Here is a 19,308-nt window from a genome sequence, read left to right as displayed (position 1 = left end):
ACTATGGGAGGTCAGGATCCCCACCCAGACAATGAGGTGTAAAAAATCCGATAACACCCAAAGCTGAAAACAAGGATTTGGTGGGCTTTTTTATATTTAAAATGCGATACTTCGGTCATTAAAATTAAACAACCTTCATTAAAACGGACTCGGATTCGGATCAAATTTTATATCAGTCAGGAATATGTCGGGTTTTTCCGCTGCTGTAGTAAAGTTTTAAAACGGCATTTTCCTCCCTTAAATGCCCATTTTATATTGTTGATCTGGTATAGGAATAAAGCTGAAACTTTCCTCTTTCCGATGATACCAACTTTATTACTGTACGCTCTTTAACTTTAATGGCCGATGTATCAACGGTTGAATGACCCGGTTTAAAAACAATCCTTTGCTCGACGCGTGACGCAAACTATATAGGTTGTTTTTCTGCCACAAAAATGACGTCTATTGTGGTACCTAATTATAGCATATCAAGTTTTGCGAGACCTCCCCCTGGTTGACGTCAATTGTGAACGGTCCCTACTAATAGTAGTAGTAGTACGAGATGGAAGTCGGTTTGGACGAATTCAATCCCCGGAGGGACATCGACTCCTCGAAACAGGGGGAGAAGTCCCCATTCCCAGGTTTCTTCACCAGCAAGAGGAGGTAATGGGTGGCAGTGAGAATAGTGAGATGATTTACAAGGTAAAAAATATCTCCCAAAAAACTACATTCAACTGTTTACCTCCCAGCCAAGGTCAGGACAAAAACAAGTAATCTCATTCCAAGACAGACAGAAAGCAATTGAAAAACGGGTACAGGGAGAAGACAGCAAGTTCCTCCCTGGCCACTATGGGAGGTCGGAACCCCACCCAGTAGTAGTAGTAGTGTCGTATGGTCTTCACACCTCCAAGTGTGACTCATTCTCAGCCATTTGATACCCCACCCAGTCATTCAAGATAAGGACATGTTTTTGTTTTTATGTTTAAAAGGGTTTTACGGCGCTTGCAACACATTAAGGTCATATCAGCGCCAGAAAATGGGATAGTAAAAAGATAAGGACATAAAGCTGCCTGGAAATGGAAACTGGAAAAAGAAAACATACAGGGGGATAGAAGATGCAGCAATAATGACATCTCCACTGACATTGGGAGACCATAAGTCGATCTTTGATTATGAAAAAATTGAAGAAAAAAAAGGTAAATACGATTTTGAACAAAGATTTAATATCCGTTATTATATAATCAATGTGATCAATTCCAATCAGGCCAGGGGGCAGATTTTTCAAAAAATTATCAGTCTGAAATTTCCTATATGTATCAAAATTGTTCACACCCACAATATATAACAAATACACATTATCACTCTCATCTTCAACACTTAAGACTGAAATCGGATTGTAACAAAAGAGAGCAGTGCAAAGTTGAGTCATTGGAAAAGCTCTTTACTCACATTCTCCCACCATACCCAGGTGTTTTTTGTTTTGTTTTTAAGGGTTTTACGGCGCTTGCAACACATTTAGGTTATATCAGCGCCAGTAAAAAGGAAGAAAATGGGATAGTAAAAAGTTCTAGAATTAGATTTGAAGCACCCAAGAGAAAGTAATACTAAGGGGAACTGGGAACAAATAGGGATCAGATGTAGATTCCAAGAGCATACCACCCATGTACTTAGTTTGAGATCACCTATAAGTCTCATCCGGACACAAGAACAAAATCCGACAAAGAGGAACACACTCAAATGCTAACATTATACATTAAAAATAACACATATAATAATACATACCAGTACCAGAGAGATACAAGGAAAAAAATATCATCTCCCAAAACAATAACTATGCATTCGACTGTTTCCCTCCCAGGCAGGGGAAAAAAACTAAGTAATCTCATTCCAAGACAAAGACAGAAAGCATGTTGGAAAACAGACATAAGGGGATAGAAGACACAGTATGTACCTCCCTGCCCGCTATGGGAGGTCAGGATCCCCACCCATTTTATACCCAGGTGTGAAATGAGCAGCTGACACATCATAGCCGCATCAAAATAAATAGTATTATTATACGGCCTTATAGGTCTCTTTCTCATATGAGTAATGCTGTTTGCCAGGGACCCTTTGTTGAGCACTTTTATAAATTTGATATAAAGAGAAGAATTTGTACAATGATGCCAGTGATCTAGAAAGTCAAGTTGATATTTCTTATTGCCAGTAAAAGATGGAGAGGATGTGGTCTCGGCAATATAATCATAAAAAATCTTTTATTTCCTTTCTCCAAATTTTTATAACACTCTTGAAGTACGGAGTGAAAAACAAAATTTACACAAAAGGTCCCAGAGATTAAGATAAACATTACCAATTTATATATATATATATACACACCATATAATATAGAGTATGAATCATGAATGATGATTAATATATTGAGGGGAAAAAAAATCCTGTACACAGTGAAGTGTGACAGGAGAAAAAAACCTCATGAATGAGATGAAAATCAGTCACTACATCAAGACATTTGGTCCATGAACAAAGCTGAGGTGACCTTTGGTAATCTTTGTATTTTAAAATTTTATAGACTTAGTCAAACTATTGTTTAGTTTATTATATTTAAGGGTTTTAAGGTGTTTGCAACATATGTAGATCAGCCATTTCAGCGCCAGTAAAAATTAAAAAGGAAGAAAATGGGATAGTCAAAAAATTCTGGATTTATAACTATAAGAAAATGTATGACAGTGTACTTAGTTTGAGATCGCCTAAAAGTCATCCAGACACAAGCACATAATTTCACTCAGAAGAACAACACTCAAATGCTTTCAAACCGTGAAATATTCAGAAAAAAATAATTAAAAAATACACAAGAGATGATTTATGGGGGAAAAAATATCTCCAAAAAACTATAAATTCCACTGTCTTCCTCCCAGTCAGCCATGGATTCGACCATTCCCTGCACACCACGGGTGGACAAAAGGCCACACTCAGAGGCCAACCATTCAGAAAAGAGTACAATCACACAATTCGTTCAGTACAATTTGATTTGTTAGAACAACCATATGACTGGCCCAGCGTTTTTTTTTCACAGATTGCGGCCGCAAAATTAGGGAAAATTTTCTGATTTGCATTGCAACAGCAAAATCTGCATTCCCGCGGTGATACTTTTTACTATAATTGTTTTCCCCAGCTTTGTACCCATTTCCAAATCAGCATAATTTCTGGCAAAATGTGTCACCTTTTGTCCCATAATTTAGAGTATGAAATCGCGTAATTCAGCTGGGATATTTCATTACATGGGTTGCGTGTAGATAGTAGTCAGGTGTGATACAACATATTTAGAAATCTGCAAAATTTTGGAAAAATTTACATATAGGTATTCTTCTGCAAAATTTTTAATTTTTTTTTTTTCTCAAAAAAAAAAAAACGCGGGGTCAGATATGACAAGCATCAAACAAATTTATATATTTTTTATCCTTCCTACACAACAAAAATTTTTTTTTTTAATGCATTATCTTCTATAAGTATGTTTTAAAATGTCATTTCAAAATACATGTGTAGTTGACAAAAGTCTCTGTAACAAAATGCTTCTGTGTAGGCAGCAGTTCACGACGGGATGTACGTCGTCGCAGTATTAGTTGTTGTTGTTATTGTAATCCCTCCGGAACAACCCTTCTTATGTTGATACGGGTCGTATCAGATCATGCACCTATGGCCGGAAGTTTGAATTAAACTATGTAGTGTGGGTGTTATTGTGAGAAAGGCATCAATCTTGTTTTCTCCGTAAACTTATAAGCAAAGTAGGATCCCCGTATTCTACGGGAGTGACTTTGTTATTGTACGGCTTGATTGATATCTCGTAACTATGGGGTTGACGAAATTATTTATCCTTGATATGAGGATGTCCGGTATCAGGATGGGTGGTTGTTGTCCACGATTGTGGAATCTGGGAGAGTTTTTATTGAATTTGAGTTGTTTACGGATATGACTAACATCCATTTGTGTGGGTAGAATTTTGCGTCGTTTGCTTGATTTTTGCCTATAAATGCCAGAGTTTTGAGCAGTTTCTTCAGACCACTCAGCGGAGTCTTTTAGGCTCATTGTCTCAAAAGAGACCAGGCAGCGGAGTCTTTTAGGCTCATAGTCTCTAAACGATAACCACAGCGGAGTCTTTTAGGCTCATTTGTTTTAACTCTTGTGTAGAGTTGGATTAAGTCTTGTGTAGACTTTGTAGTGCTCAAAGTTCAAGCTGAAACACGTTTTGTGTTAACTCTTGTGTAGAGTGTGATTTAAGTCTTCTGTAGACTTTGTGGTGCTCAAAGTTTGAGCTGAATCAAGTTGCGTTATAACTCTTGTGTAGAGTTTGATTAAAGTCTTGTGTAGACTTAATTTGTGATTTCTATAATCTGTTCGGCTCTGGTGAGATTTTTGAATAATATGTTGTGATTACAATTACGATTGTGTTTTGATATCAATATCATAATATCACTTTAAATTTTGATTCTCAATTAATTAATCAGATAATGAAATTAATTGTGTAATATATTCGTGTTGTAAAGAAAATAAGCTTTTCTTGCTATAAAGCATTATTATTTCATATCTACAAAGTAAAGCAATATTAATCAACATTAATAAATTGATTTGTTAAAGTAAAATAATATTTACTCACATATTAAGTGAGTTCGAATATAGATAGTTATATTCGTATGATTATCATATTATAACAAAATCATTTTCTTTCTTTAAAGTGAATGAGCCGTTGGAGGCTGGGCTTTAACAAGCCAACTGTAGGCTATACACTCATAGCTTGACACTAATAGAAACTGAACATTCGCCTGTTTTATAAGTTACCTGTGAAGAACCATTTGCTTATTTTAATATCAGAACATTGAGAAACGATCTGTTTATGAATACTGTGAAACCAGAACAATTTCAAGAAGAGACAAATTAACAATATTAGAACAACCTTACAGTTTTGTTGAATATCAAGAACACTCTTTTGGCTTTCTTCTACACGTCTGGATTGTGTTTAGTTAGTTAGTTAATTATTAGTTGCCTGTATGACTGTGATGGTTGCAACCTATCTGTGAGATTGTCTGATGTGGTAGCGGTTTGGTAAAGTATTGATAATTGATTTAATTATATATTGTCATATCGCTTTCATATCATATTCATCATCACATCACCTCCATCAAATTGTCATCCATCTATTTGATTTCATACTTATTACATCTATCATTTCATCTTCATATCTCATAATATCTTTGTTATATTGTAATAAAATATATCTTCATTTAGCTTCAAAACCTTTATCAACGTATTGTGTTTGGTTATTGATCGATGTCGTAGCTTGAATATAGCACACATAAACAAGGTTGCAAACTGCGCTACATAAGCATACGGTTTACGTGCGCACTTTGTGACAGTCTCATAACCATAAATAACTTTTTCCGAATGGTAAAATACCAAGATTGCCCCCCCCAAACGTTGTGTAATCTAAATCAATCAATCAACATGACTGCCAATTGGATTAAATCTTCCAAACAACAGAAAAGAAATAAAAGAAAAAAAAAAACATTGCCACAATCATACCATAGAATATTGACCAAAGTAATTCAGCATAACTTGAGGGATTATTTTATAAAAATACATGACAATTGCTATTTATAAAAACTATGTACAATATCAAATTGCCTAGATATATGGTAGGTACTTTCTAAAGTAAAATGATGTCTTGATAGAATGAATATTTGTGCCAAAATTATAAAAAAAGAACATATCTAAAATATTACCTTCAATGCTATCGGGTTATAAGACAAAATGTCTATAATCTCACAATACCTGTAAGTAGCTACCCCCCCCCCCCCTCATTTCAGAACTATTTGAGTAAACCCTTAGCCTTGTAAATATCTTCCATGAGGCTTTTCATATACTTGACCTCCCTTTGTAAATCATCTACTTTTGTCTTTAGCTCGTGGTTCCTGTCCTCAAGACCTTGCACTTCTGTCGCTATGCACTCAACTTCTGCTTTCTTCTTCTGACGGTACCTGATTGCAGCATTCTTGTTCTGAAGTTTTTTCCGTTCTTTTTTCCCCAAATTGCTGGGGAAATGTTCTTCAGGAACCGGTTCTGGTTGTGGCCTCTCTGGTTTAGACTTTGATTTCAAACCACCCTTTACTTTCCTTTCACCCTTGGATTTGCTGTAGGGTGAAAACCGTGCAGACAGATCAGACGGGGTTGCAATAACTTTATATAACTCGGGACTCGACTGAATCAGACTGTCAATACTAGGTCTTGGGGAAGAACTTTCAGATGGTGATAGAATGCTTGATCCATCATCTGAAGAATATGAGTAAATAAAACTGTCAGCACTGTCAGTCGCATCCACTAGTTCTGATTTTATATCTGAATCTGAAGAAGGAAATGACAAAGCAAAAATATCCGAGCTGGTACTGAACAATTCTGGCTGCAAGTCACTTTGATCATCCAGAAGATCAATAGGTGTTTGAATCACAATGGAAGATTGTTCTGAAACAGTTTTGCAGTCCTCTAAAGAAATAAAAAGATTTTGAGCTGGAACAGAAGCAGAAATGTCTTCTGACTTTAACATCCAAAATTGATCACCAACCTCTGGATCTAACGTTATGATAGGAGTGACCTGCTCTGGTGAATCTGGTGGAGTAAGTCCTTGACTGAAAACTTCAGAGCTGCCACTTTCTGTTGAAGAGAAAATTTTGGTTTGTCCATCAAGGACAGAAATATTGTCTTTGAAACCTAACTCCTGAGAGCAATCAAACAAACTGTCCTGCGGTGAAAGCCCATCCTGCCCATTATCTAATGAATCGAGGAAAGAACCCAAATCACCAGATTCCATCCACTCGAAGTCCAGAGGCCCCCCTGAAATGAGAAAATACATATGATTTAAAGCAATGGACATTCCAGACATGACTAACTTTAATATAACCTTAAGGAACACAAAATTAAACCCCAAGATCAATAGCTAAAACTAAACAAGTGTTCAGCACACACAAAATATAACCTTATCCCACCTCTGAATTGGACAAGACGCACTAAACCCTCCAAGTTATTATGACGTGTTACCAAAACAAAACACAATAACCTCCCTAACATTCTATACAATACTCAAAGCGAAATATCAAATTAATAGCCCTGGTCCCCACTTATTCAAGATTTCTGTGCTACACTAAATTCTTTTATGCTAATTTCATTAAGTTTGTTTTATAATCACTTGATCTTAGAACCCTGAAGTATTGCAATGGTACTCACAAAAAGAACATGTATTAACTTGTTAAAAGTTCCGGACAGAGGGTAAGGAAAGAGATCAATGAGGATGAAGAAAAGAGGAATGGACTGGAATTGCTCAGCATTAAAACAAGATTTGAGAGATGACTTTTTAGTAGAGCATGATGGCACAAGAAATGTGTAATACAGACCTGCCAACCTTCCCAGGATAAAAAGTGCATTCTATGATCCTAAAAAGTGTATTTTGAGTGGAAAAAAAGTGCGCACTATACACAAATTTATAGAAAAGCTAACACCAGACCCAAATCTAAATAAACTCTGATCTTCATCATTCAAGCAATCTCTAGTGATTACAAAATTATCGATTTATCAAGAAACTAAAACTCAGTGACCATTTTAAATTAGCATAAGGCTTAGAAATTGCAATATCTAAGGAAATTGCTTTCGAAACACTCAAAGAAATGACCAAAAGACCCCAAACATGTACGTAGTATTGATGCTAGTGTCAGTGGAAGAAGTGGTGGCTATTGTAGCGATGGTGCTCTACTGGTGGTGGTGATGACGATGAAACTGTGGTGGCTGTGGTGGTGGTTGTGGCAGTGACAATGCTGTGATGGCGGTTGTAGAAGTGGTGATGCCATGACGGATGTGGGGATGATGCTATGTACCAAATGAACTTGTGATGGTGATATCTGCTAGCCCAGTAAATCAGTTATGAGTAAGTTTTGAGATATAATATTTGGGAAAGTGGTCTTCCAATTCAATACATGACATTTTGCAACAGTGGCAAGATATTTTCCATATATGTTATCTAATGATCCATCCATCTCTCTCTCTCTTTTTTTTTTTTTTGAGCATTCACTCCTCCTCCTCCTACTACTACTAACTACTACTACTTTTGCTACCACATCCTACTAATACTATTACTTAGGTCAAATGATGGGAAATTCCTAAGTATGTAATATGCAAAGACAAGTTAAATACTTCTAAAACGGTTATGGAGAATTCATTTTGAACCAAATACTGTTACTAAAGCTGCCCACTTTGTAGTTCAAGACTCGTACAAAATAATTAAGGAAAAAAAGATCATTATAAATTTTATAAATCAAAATAGAGCAATTTTAGTTGTTATAAAGGGAAATAACCCATTTATGTTTAAGTTAATTAGCAATACAGTTTTTAATTGAAGGCTTCAAAGTCAAAGATATTGGTTCAACTAAATTTTCACTTAGAATTTTCTATTTAATAAGTGGCAAAAGTTCAAATGTGGTCTGAGAGTATAAAACAAGCTTCTATGCATAATCCTATGCAAATCCTCAAAATGGTATGAGAAAAATATTGGTGAAAACCGGCATCATATAAGCAACTGAAATGATAACCATAGTATTAAATGTGATGCATCATTCATCCAGAAACAACGGTTGGTGTGCGACACGACACGTGTGTATCAATGCATCATCAATATCATTCACATCACATATCTTTTAAAAAATCGTATTAAATCCACGAAAATCGTATCCGCGTATTCGGGGTCCAAAAATCGTACTAAACTACGATTAATCGTACTGGTTGGCAGGTCTGGTAATATCAGTATCATCCCTGCTCATGTACAATTAATTCCATAAAAAAACAAAACAATGCTTATCTATTTCGCACCTTCAGATTGTGGAGAATAAACCATTTGTTTGACTGCATCTCCGGGCTTGCATGCAAGATCCATGTCACCTTTGAGGTGACCGACATCTTTAAGGTCACCGAACAGGTCGTTTGGTTGGTTTAAGAGTTCCAACCCCCAATCGGCGCCTGAGTTCAAATCCATCCACATTTCCATGTTCACTTTTTATTTGGTTGTCTAATTCAAATTCAATGATGATTTTGGTATAAGCCGTAGCTGGGAAAACATCTTGTGGTCTGGGAAAGAGAAAATGTCAAATGCAATTGACAAATCATGTAAGATATACAGTAGAACATGAAAGTAACGTACTCGTAAATAGGGAGGAAAATCTAAATCCCCGTTTTTTCCCCCTTATTTGAGTCAATAAAATTAGCATGAAAGTAGCGATTATGAAAAAGAGGTCAACTCGGAAATAACGAGCATTTCCTGCCCCAGCCTAGGACTGCGAACGAAGTAAAGCAAAACAAGAGACAATGGCAATTTAAATATTTTTAGACTAGCCTCTTTTCTTTTATTTTTCGTTACGAGTAATATTACATAGTAGCCTAGTCTGTAGTAGTACATAATAGGCGAAACAAATTTGGGTGGGGGTTGGGTTTGTGTGCGTGTGTGTATTGGGGGTCAATTATTCACCCAATGTGGTGCCACGCGACGCGCGAGGTAAGCACATGTCAACATGCCTCACTTCGCAGCATCGGTCAGCGAGTAGCATCGTTAACGAACGACACGATCAGCGAGAGAGGGGAGTGTGGAACCATTATTTCAATGGGTCAGTGATTGAGTGATGCGCTTGCTTACCTCATCAAACATGTCGAGTGCATACAAACACTCGTGCGCACACGCACACACACACTTCTATGTTCTTGTTATTTTTCTAGTCATGATTTTACTTGAAAAAAAAAATAATACAAAAAAGAACAAAAAACCAAGCATTCTGCCACTTCTGTGAAGAAATTGAAATAGGGGCGACGGCTTTTACTCGAATTACACACTGAGGGGAATAACCAGCAATATTATAACCTTTCCTGGCAACTCGGGAATAGCGAGAACTCGGAAATAGCGAGTAATCAGGAGTGGACCCGTCGAACTCGCTATTTCCGTACTGGTTCTACTGTAATAAATCTGGTAAAGGCTAGAAGTAGAAGTGTCTTAGTGAGCCAGTCAAATCTTAGTTCTTGATAAATGCTCACAAACAACTCTAAAAGGAGAAAAATGTTTTCAAAAACAAAAACCAGAAATTGAATTTGGATCATTCTAAGGGGACATGAAAAAACTAAATATGATTAGTAAATATAGGTACCACAATAAACCATTTTTGTTGCAGAAAAAAACCCATTTTGTGTCAAGAAAAGGGACTATTTTTAAACTGGGTTATCCAAACATTAATACCTTGGCCATTAAAAAACTTAGCTTCAACAAAAAAAAAATGAGCAATAAAGGTAGAAAAATGCTGTTTTAAACTGTACAGCAATGAAAAATCCTGTATAAGAGGGAAGCACTCTAACGGCAACTGATATATCGGTACCCTTAATAGCAAAGAGACGATCTACAGTGGAAAAAGTCATCTTCCTTGAAAGGAATAATAAATTTTACTGTACCCTTTCGGTTAAGAGTCCCAGAGAGGGCCAGGCAAAACCAAGCAATATAATTCCCAGACGTCCATAAATAGCATGGAAGTGAAAGCAGGCATGGATGATGTCGTGATGTCTTGGGATTATACGATTTTCTATTTAGAGGTGGATTTATTATCTTATGCTGCTGGTTAAAAAACTGCTTATCATTCATGATTTCATGTTGAATTTTGAGAAGGAAATATTGATTATTTAAGCAGGTCCAGTTTCCTTTAACACGAGATATTTTTCTTATATCAGCATTATATTGAGGGATATTTATTCCTTTAAGCATTTTGCTCCTAATTAAATTCTTCTGCCAATGTGCAATATTATGTGTTTTCGCGATTGTTTTAGGGGAATTTCAACGGACTGGAGATTTAGTTTAAAAAATTGTGTGGTTCAACTCTTGTTATATTTCATTTATCTAGACACTGCTGTAAAAATGTTTCACCAATATGATAAATCTTTTTGGTGTTTAGTTACACAACGTCAAAGTTGGATATTTTATTATTGGCAAGCAAAAAACATTCTAAGTTCTTGAAAAATGAATTTACTCTCTTGCCATGGATTTTTAAAATTTTAAAAGTGTTTTCCATGACTGTCAGAATGCTTTGTGAATATAGTAAGAAAAATCAATCTTAAATATTGTGAGATGCGAGAAGTGATGCACACACAAAGACTAAGACAATTGGACGTTAGAACTGAAGACGAAAAAAAACACATTTTATACCTCCTGTACCAGTACTCTTACTAGGTACAACTGCTTTGGAAAAAGTCCATTTGGCACTCCAGCGGTGAGCTGATATATATGGCCAGTGGCTCGAACCAAATTTTAGGACTTAACGAGAGAGAGGTCTCAAAAAGATCCCATTCATTTTTTTGCTTATGAAAGGATTTTAATGATCTAGATAGGTCTATTTTCTTCGGGAGGAATTACCCGTTTGGTTTGGTGTTTGTTACGATAACATTCATTATTAAAAGTCAATATCTACAACTTTTGATCGTGGGGGGGGGGGGGGGGGGGGGGGGGGGGGGAAGATAATAGCTCATCATGGTATTGAATTCAGGCCTTCCAAAATCTCCTCGTGCTAGATAGCATTTCTTTCAATTTGTAGCCTATGTTTTCACCGCGTTTATTTACGGCTGCAAGCTATTCGGACTCCTGAATAGTCTCCCCTGGCTATTCGGACTCAAAATTCCAATGCGCAATTGCAATCATCTGATTCTGATTATTCAGCAGTGATGATACTCACAAAAAGTCAAAAAGGAGGAAAAGTCTCGGAAAAACGGAAAACTCACCTAGAACATTCTTACACCACAGGAAAGTAGGCAGGATGATTTCTTTTGAGTACTTTAAACGCCCGGAGTCCAGTAAAAGGAGGAAATTTTTTTTATAGAGAGCTGCGCCGGTGTTACCAATACTTAGCTTCTATACCAGGATAAATCATTCGTTTGGACCGAAAAATAAATAAAAAACTTACCGCTTACCGTCAAAAGCAGTTTAGATTTGAAGATGCATTTGTTTTCTATCAAAAAACATTCGGTAATGGACAATCCTTGATGAATTTCAAAAGTTGTGTTGAAATTATATCCTAATTGTTTTCATGATTAATACCTCGCGAAATCGTGTGGGTATCGTTTCTGTTATCAAGGTACCGCCTAGCCAGGCAGGGTTGCCAGATCATTTTTGAGTAAGAGACCAAACTAGCTATAGCAAGAGGCCAGATTCCTCGGCAGGAGCCCAAATACCACCAAACCCACCTTAGCCTCGCGAAAACTCTTTAGATTTGTTAAACAATTTAGATAGGATAAGGAAAATTCATATATATAGAAGCATTAGCAAATGCAATCTGTGGCGTTAGCACGTGTTGCATTTAGATAGGCACTTTGATAAAATTTTCAAACTCAAAATATCTTGATTTGACTCAGGGGGATGGGACTTGAAAAAACATAAAATTTGATACCTTATTTGTTTCTCTACGACCTACGGTTCCAGAGTTATTTATATTTTTCTACTGAAATTTTTTGTCAACTTTACAGAGAGAATCTGTGATCTCACTGCTGCCTCAAAACCAGCATCTCGCGGCGATCGGGAAATTTTGAGTCTTGCAGTCAACATGGCCCACTTATTGTTTTCAGTAATTTTGTTTCAATTAAAAAATACATGTCAAGTGTTAGATATCATTTTAAAGGTCAGAAAATAAGCTTTATTTTCATATAAATCATTTTCATGTATGGAAAGTATGGAAAAAATAAGGATAAATGAAAATGGAAAAAAATATGAGGTTTTTGTCCTAAAAAGTGGGGTTGGTGGCGGGAAAAATAAAATAATGAGCGAGTGTATCAATTTTGATGAAATTTGGCAGAGATGCTCTTCAATTAATTGTCTATCGATGTATGAAGTATAATTAAAATGTATCCATAATTTATAAAGTTCTTATAATTCAAAAATGTATAAATTTTTATTACATAAGTTTTCTGAGAAATACAATCAGGAATTGAGAATGAAATACGCCGTTGGAAAGCTTGTTTTGTGCCCTTTATAATGATACCAAAATTAGTCACATAGGTTCACAGATAACGCCAAGGTGACCAACACGGTAAAGGGTCAAAAATAAAGTTCCAAAAAACGAGTTTCACCTTACAGTGAGCCTATCGGCGGCCACTGGACTGGAGTTATCAAAGTGCCTAATTTAGATATTTAGATTGCCAAATAAAATAAGTTTTACCGGTACCAGAGTAAAACGATATAACGGGGAAAGTCAGAGGAAGCCAAAAAGTTGGTTACAGGAGGCCAAGTGGCCAAACCAAATTTTGGGAGGCCAAATGGCTTGGGAAAAGGCAAATTTGGCCACCAGGAGGCCAAACTAGCAACCCTGGCCCCAGGTTTTTAAAAAAGTTTATTGGGAAAAAGATACGGAACAAAGTGTCCATAGATAGGTATGCAATTTGGTGCATTAGTGCAGTAAAAAGGCTTTTTTCTTTTATTCAATAAACTTGACTGCTGGTGGACCCTAGGCCTCTCTACAAGTCCAAGAAATAATACTCACTTTTTCTCTGCACCAAAGAAAATATCTACCCCCTACCGGTCTAATTAGTTGTAGCAGACGACAAATTTCTCAAAACGGTCACATGACACTGTAAAAACAACACAGGAAGTCCATGAAAGCTTATTTAAGGCATTTCCTTTGAACCGTGTAAACAACAAAATTTCGTTTTCATTCGACTCAACGGGTCAGATTGGCCGGTATTTTTTAACGAACTAAAGTTCTGAAAAATCAAAATGTTTCTTAGAAAGTTGAAAGATGCTAGTTTTTGAAACAGAGGTAGGTTTTAAAAAAAAAATCTTTATATTTTACGTGAATGCATGCTCAAGGCGAGTTGGACGTGCAGCGGAGGTTGGTAGGCCAAAGGCCCACCTCTCTCTATATATATTTTTTAAAAAGGAGGTATTTTTTAAAGATTTATTATATAAAAAAAAAGTAAAAGGAGGAAATGAAGGAAATATCCGCGGATCGAGGATCTGAGGAGGAAAACCGAGGAAAGGAAAGAAAACCGCGGATTTCCGCGGAAAAGTATTTTATCATCACTGATTCAGACTGTCTGAATAGTCCATATGGTTTTTGCTTGTTTATTGGGTTTTTAAAAAAATATTTAATTATTGATAGTTGCATAAAATGCAAATCAAAATTACGATTGTAGCAACTAGCAACATGAAGTTTAAACCCGTTTTATTTTTGACGAGAAAGTTGAGAAAGACAAAATCATGGATCAATTTCAATTGAAAATGTGACTTCCGTTTATTAATGTTTTTTTTTTCATATTGATTATAATTATTGGTGTTAGTTAAACGCACTCGATTTTATTTTTTCTTAGTTTTAGTTGAGGGAATATTTGGGTTGTTCCCATTAACACGAGGAGCTTTCGGAAGGCCTCGCCTCGAATTGACTCGTGCTCCAACTCCAACGGCCGCCATTTTCATTTATTCAACATTCCATGACAACCACAAGCTGGCCCCAAGTTCTTCTAAAATTACAAAAATATAAAGAATTAAAGTAAAAAAATCATAATTATACAATGTCCGACTTTCATCTACTTACGCCATTTTTTTTCGCTTGGTGCCCTGTGGGCGAAGGGTTTTGTTGTCACTTAAGCGGACATTTTTCCGATCACAAATGGTTTACGTCTTGTCACTTCAATGTTTAGCAGGAAATGAATAATAGAATCTGTTGGTCCAACAAACGCCCTTGTGGCAATAGGAAAAGTCATTTATTCATACGCACAAGTATTAAATAACAAAGACATGCAGAAGTTACATATCCATTCGGAAAGTTTTTACAACTAAAAGTACTTAATATCTATATTTTAACCAGTTAAGAAATTCTTAAAATTTTTTTTTAGTTAAAATTGTTGTTGATATTGGGAATTATACTTTGTAGCGACATAATATTTTCACTAGTCGGTTGACGATTGCATCAGAAAATTTACCCACAACCCTCACACCTAACAAAACCATTATGTCAGTTTCTATTTTTATCTTATAGGTAACGGGCGCGAGCAGGGCCTTCTAAAAATAGTATCTTTTGGTCGCTTCGGCCCGAGAGAAACTAAACAGACCGTCAAGAAATGTTGGACCTTGAACCTTTTTGTTTACGTATTCTGTTGCTGTACACTGACAAAATGACTTTTTAAATGTTAATTTTACCCGTAAATTTTTTGCTTCAAGTATCCAATAATTTAGATGACCCTCAACCTGTCAAAGAATTTTAGTTCTTAAAGAATAATTGCCAAGTTGAGGGCCATCCTGTTATTCATCGATCTTTACACAACAAAATAATGCCTGTCCAAAAATTAAAAAACGTGTTTTGTTAACGTAAGGTTTGATTCGTCTCGGGAGTTTCCAAAACGAGCGAAAAACAACTTTACAACACACACAGATAGCCTACACACACTTATTGTCAGAGAGCAGCGCCGAGATTTTGATATCATTTTAATGAAATAGGATAAAGGGGTGTTTGGTGGATGGGTGAAAAGGCGGAGGGGGGGGGGGGGGGGGGGTAATCAATCAAGCAAACTAATTAACGAACTCATTAAGACGCGGTCCCTACAAACTGTCAACTAACTGGCACGTTGGTTTTTAAGAGCAACAACAACAGCAACATCACAAACGACGATGAAAACGACTAGTCTACGTCCCTATTCAAATTTCAGATCAACAAAAGCGAGAAAACCCACCACAACAACAGCATCATCATCATCATCATCATCTCCCACCGCACCTTGAGCCAACATAAAAATAAACAGGTTTGAAAATAAAAATGCTTTTAGAATTGATGGTTCGCCCGTTACTAAGCATTAACCAATCAGGCTATTTCCTACCATATTCCACTGCGTCCCTATGACTATTTATTTCCTGTACCGGAGCTACACCCTTTGTTTGTATGTGCCAAAGATACAAATAGGCCAGGGAGTATTTCTCACATTATTTTGACATACTGATACAGGAAAAGCATCGCGCTGCTTGACAACACTGCTTTTTTTTTTTTTTTCAATCAACTGTGTTAAATGTGTGAGAGATGCTCGGGATCTGTGTGGGTTGTTTGCTCCGGGTGATATGCAGGTACCTATGTGACTATGGGTCTTCGGATCGCAGTTATCGGTTGATTTCGGGGGCAAAATGTACTTTATTTTACATTTTAGAATCAACAATAAAATCACTTAATGTTTATTCGATTAGTTTTAATACAATATAATTTAATTGACATTTTAAAAAAAATCTATGAACTGTATGTTGATTGAGCGATACTCATACAAAAAGATAATATTTTAAAAAGACATCCAAGTCAATAGTGTCTATCAAATACAAGGTCTTGTGCTTAGCTTTTATCGTCAACCATCAAGTGGAACTGAAATATTGAAATAACTTCACAAATCCCTCGCAGCAATTTACATATGAATGAGGAACAGCTCGCATATTTAATATTATTCAATGTGGGGACTTTACTTGTCATATCAATTAGGAAAAACATTCAAAGGATCAAAAAAAAAAAACAAAAACAAAAAAAAAAAAAACAACAAAAAAACATATAAGGGAGGTAAATGAACTAATGTTAGAAATCGTGTTCGAATTCAATCTCATGCCAACGAACTTCGTTCGTAAAGTGTCCCGACCATAGATAACACAGGACGGTAGTCTGTGGTTCCAACCTCGTACAATCAGGCTCTACTGCACCGGACATGAGTGATCGCGATGTTGTTTTGTGCGACTTGACTTTAAAAACCAAAATCAAACCAAAGACTCCCAGAAGAACCATATTAAATTATGACAAAGGAGACATGAACGCCGTTAGTCTCTTTTCGTAAGCCAAGCTTGCAATAACGACGTAAATATAAATTGGGAATACTTTTCAACGCCTTAATGGACAAACATATTCTCCATCAATGGAAAATCTCACTTGCCATGGATCACACCGAAAATTAAACTATTAATAATTCAAAAACACAGGCGCTACAACAAAGCAAAACTACACATGAATACGGGATTCTCCAATATAACATGCACTAAGGACTAAGAATCGAACTTCAACATTGTGTCAATAATATGCTTGACCTTGATCATAGAGGGAAGAATAATGGGGCTATTACCAATCGTTTTTGGAAATACAAATTATATCAACAAAACGGAAAGACATGACAAGCGTCTCTGTATTACAAAGATCTGATGGATTAGAGGCATTGTCTACTGATAGTACTATGTAAGAAGTCACTGATTAGAGGCAATGGATACCATCGAAAAATACAACATACATGTATTAAACAAGCAATAGACACCTAGTGGAAGGGAAACATAACCACGCCCCTCGGACAGTCATCCGAATGTAAACAATGACAGTTAGTGCCAAGCTAAGTAAACTACACGGCATTAACAAATATGGTATGCGTTTAATAAAAATACTCACTAATTCTGCACGCCTAATAAAATCGTACCATGCCAAAAACTATATGTAGCCTCGTTAAAAGTTTGATTGAGCAAATCTAGTGAGAACTAATCACAAAAGTAAAAAGCAGGCCCATGGAGCCGGTGTTTATCCGGTTTCTATAGCGTGAAACAGATAATAGTAATTGCTTGCTATCCTTCGGATAGAACGCCAGTCTATCGCAAAGTACTTTCAGCCATATCTAACAGACCCAGCTACCCTTTCGCTGCTGGGTGGACAGGGGAGGGGGGGGGGGGTCCAGAAAAAAATTCGACTGCACCCGAAATCGATCTTGCTCCCCTTTGCGGATGAAGCGAGTACTCTACCAATTTTTCTGGGGGGATCTCCAATCACAAAATAAGTGGTCGAAAAAAAACAATAACAAAGTACAGAGTAATGTCAACTTCCTTCATTCTTTTATTTACAACAACCAGCTATATTTGTCCGAGCGGGCTTGAGGGTGTGTCACAAATCCCTAGATTTGATATGTCAAAATTTTACTGGTTCATACCAAAATGTCAAGAAATTGATTGTATTCAAAATAATTTAAGGAACCACTAACTGGTATCGAGTCAATGCAAGTACTCCCATCAACATTGTCATACTCGCTAACCGGAAGGTTGACACAACACAACCCACGTGCTAAAAATGATGGCGTCTGTTTTCGATGGGATTTGACGAAACAAATTTGACTTTCGATAAATTCATCATCATGTTTAATCAATCTCATACTCATATTACACGAAAACCATCTTCATGTCATTGGAAACACCATGCAAAATTAGATGACGATTTGTCCAGAGCCTTCGTGTTATGAAAAATAAAATTTGCCAAATATATAATAAGATAAAATGGTCAAAGACATCGCAAATGAATTTCCATACTGAAAAATGCTGTGTGATGTCAGTCTCCATCAAGAAAAACATAGTGAGCTGTGATTATAAAATGCTAGAGCAAAAACTGAATTACGTGAAAAGTATAGCTTTCTTTGGTTTGGTATCTCTGCAGTGGGACCCCATATACGTCATATTGTGGCAAAAACTCAAAACACTAAATTTTATGGAGAGAAATCTACACCAATATCCAGAAAAAAGCATATTTCAACTTGTCAGACCAATATTGGAGTATGTTTGTATTGCATGGGATACATACAAGTTGAAGGATCTAAAAACCATTGAAAATATTCAGGGAGTCGCTTCAAGATTTGACACAAATTGCCGCAGACGGAACCAGTAGGATGTGTGACGGCAGTTCTTGACACAATGAGATGGTCAACACCCCAGTCTCATTGAGAGATACTCCACCAGGCTCCAAATACAATTATTTCCATCGAACAATACGCGAATGTAACAAAAGTACCACATTTTTAGACATCGAAGACCCCAAATCATTTCAACGCGCTTTCTGCATACACAGCAGCACCGGGAGGTTTGAACGGATCGATCGACAGGGATTCATGTGGTGTGATAGATTTTAAATAATTTGTGTATGATTGGCAGTGATGACATTGTGCCATCGACATCTCAATACATAGATGCACGGGATTGTATAGTCTATTTCGTTGCATTGTGTCCTTTCGCATCGTTTGACAGGAAAAAAATCTCGACTGAAAAAATGAGCTTAATAATTAGATTTTTATAGAGCGCAATATCCACTAAAAGTGCTCAAAGCGCCTTACAAGGGGTCCCTGGCCAACATCAACAGTTAACATGTAGGACGGGACATGACAGAGACAATGATGTTAACGGTTAGGTACTCATTTTATACATGAGTACGATGAGAGAATGTGAGTAAAGAGCCTTCTCCAAGGACCATAGAATTA

The 19,308-nt window shown here is 36.5% G+C and overlaps 1 protein-coding gene across 1 annotated transcript; it reads right to left on the bottom strand.

The window, feature by feature from the left end:
* Positions 1-1,180: 1,180 nt before the first annotated feature.
* LOC144972577 (uncharacterized) lies at positions 1,181-15,007 on the bottom strand. The gene is made up of 3 exons (XM_078913952.1): positions 14,610-15,007; positions 8,878-9,132; positions 1,181-6,855 (listed from the first exon to the last, which is right to left on the bottom strand). The coding sequence occupies exons 2-3, from the start codon at positions 9,050-9,052 to the stop codon at positions 5,837-5,839; spliced, it is 1,194 nt and encodes a 397-aa protein (XP_078770078.1). The 5' UTR covers positions 9,053-9,132; positions 14,610-15,007; the 3' UTR covers positions 1,181-5,836.
* Between the last annotated feature and the right edge of the window lie 4,301 nt (positions 15,008-19,308).

This window comes from Berghia stephanieae, chromosome 5 (assembly GCF_034508935.2).
Source record: "Berghia stephanieae isolate SIO BIC M18660-M18661 chromosome 5, UCSD_Bste_1.3, whole genome shotgun sequence".
In the NCBI taxonomy this organism is placed as follows: domain Eukaryota; kingdom Metazoa; phylum Mollusca; class Gastropoda; order Nudibranchia; family Aeolidiidae; genus Berghia; species Berghia stephanieae.
This window is presented reverse-complemented; position numbering and strand designations above follow the sequence as displayed.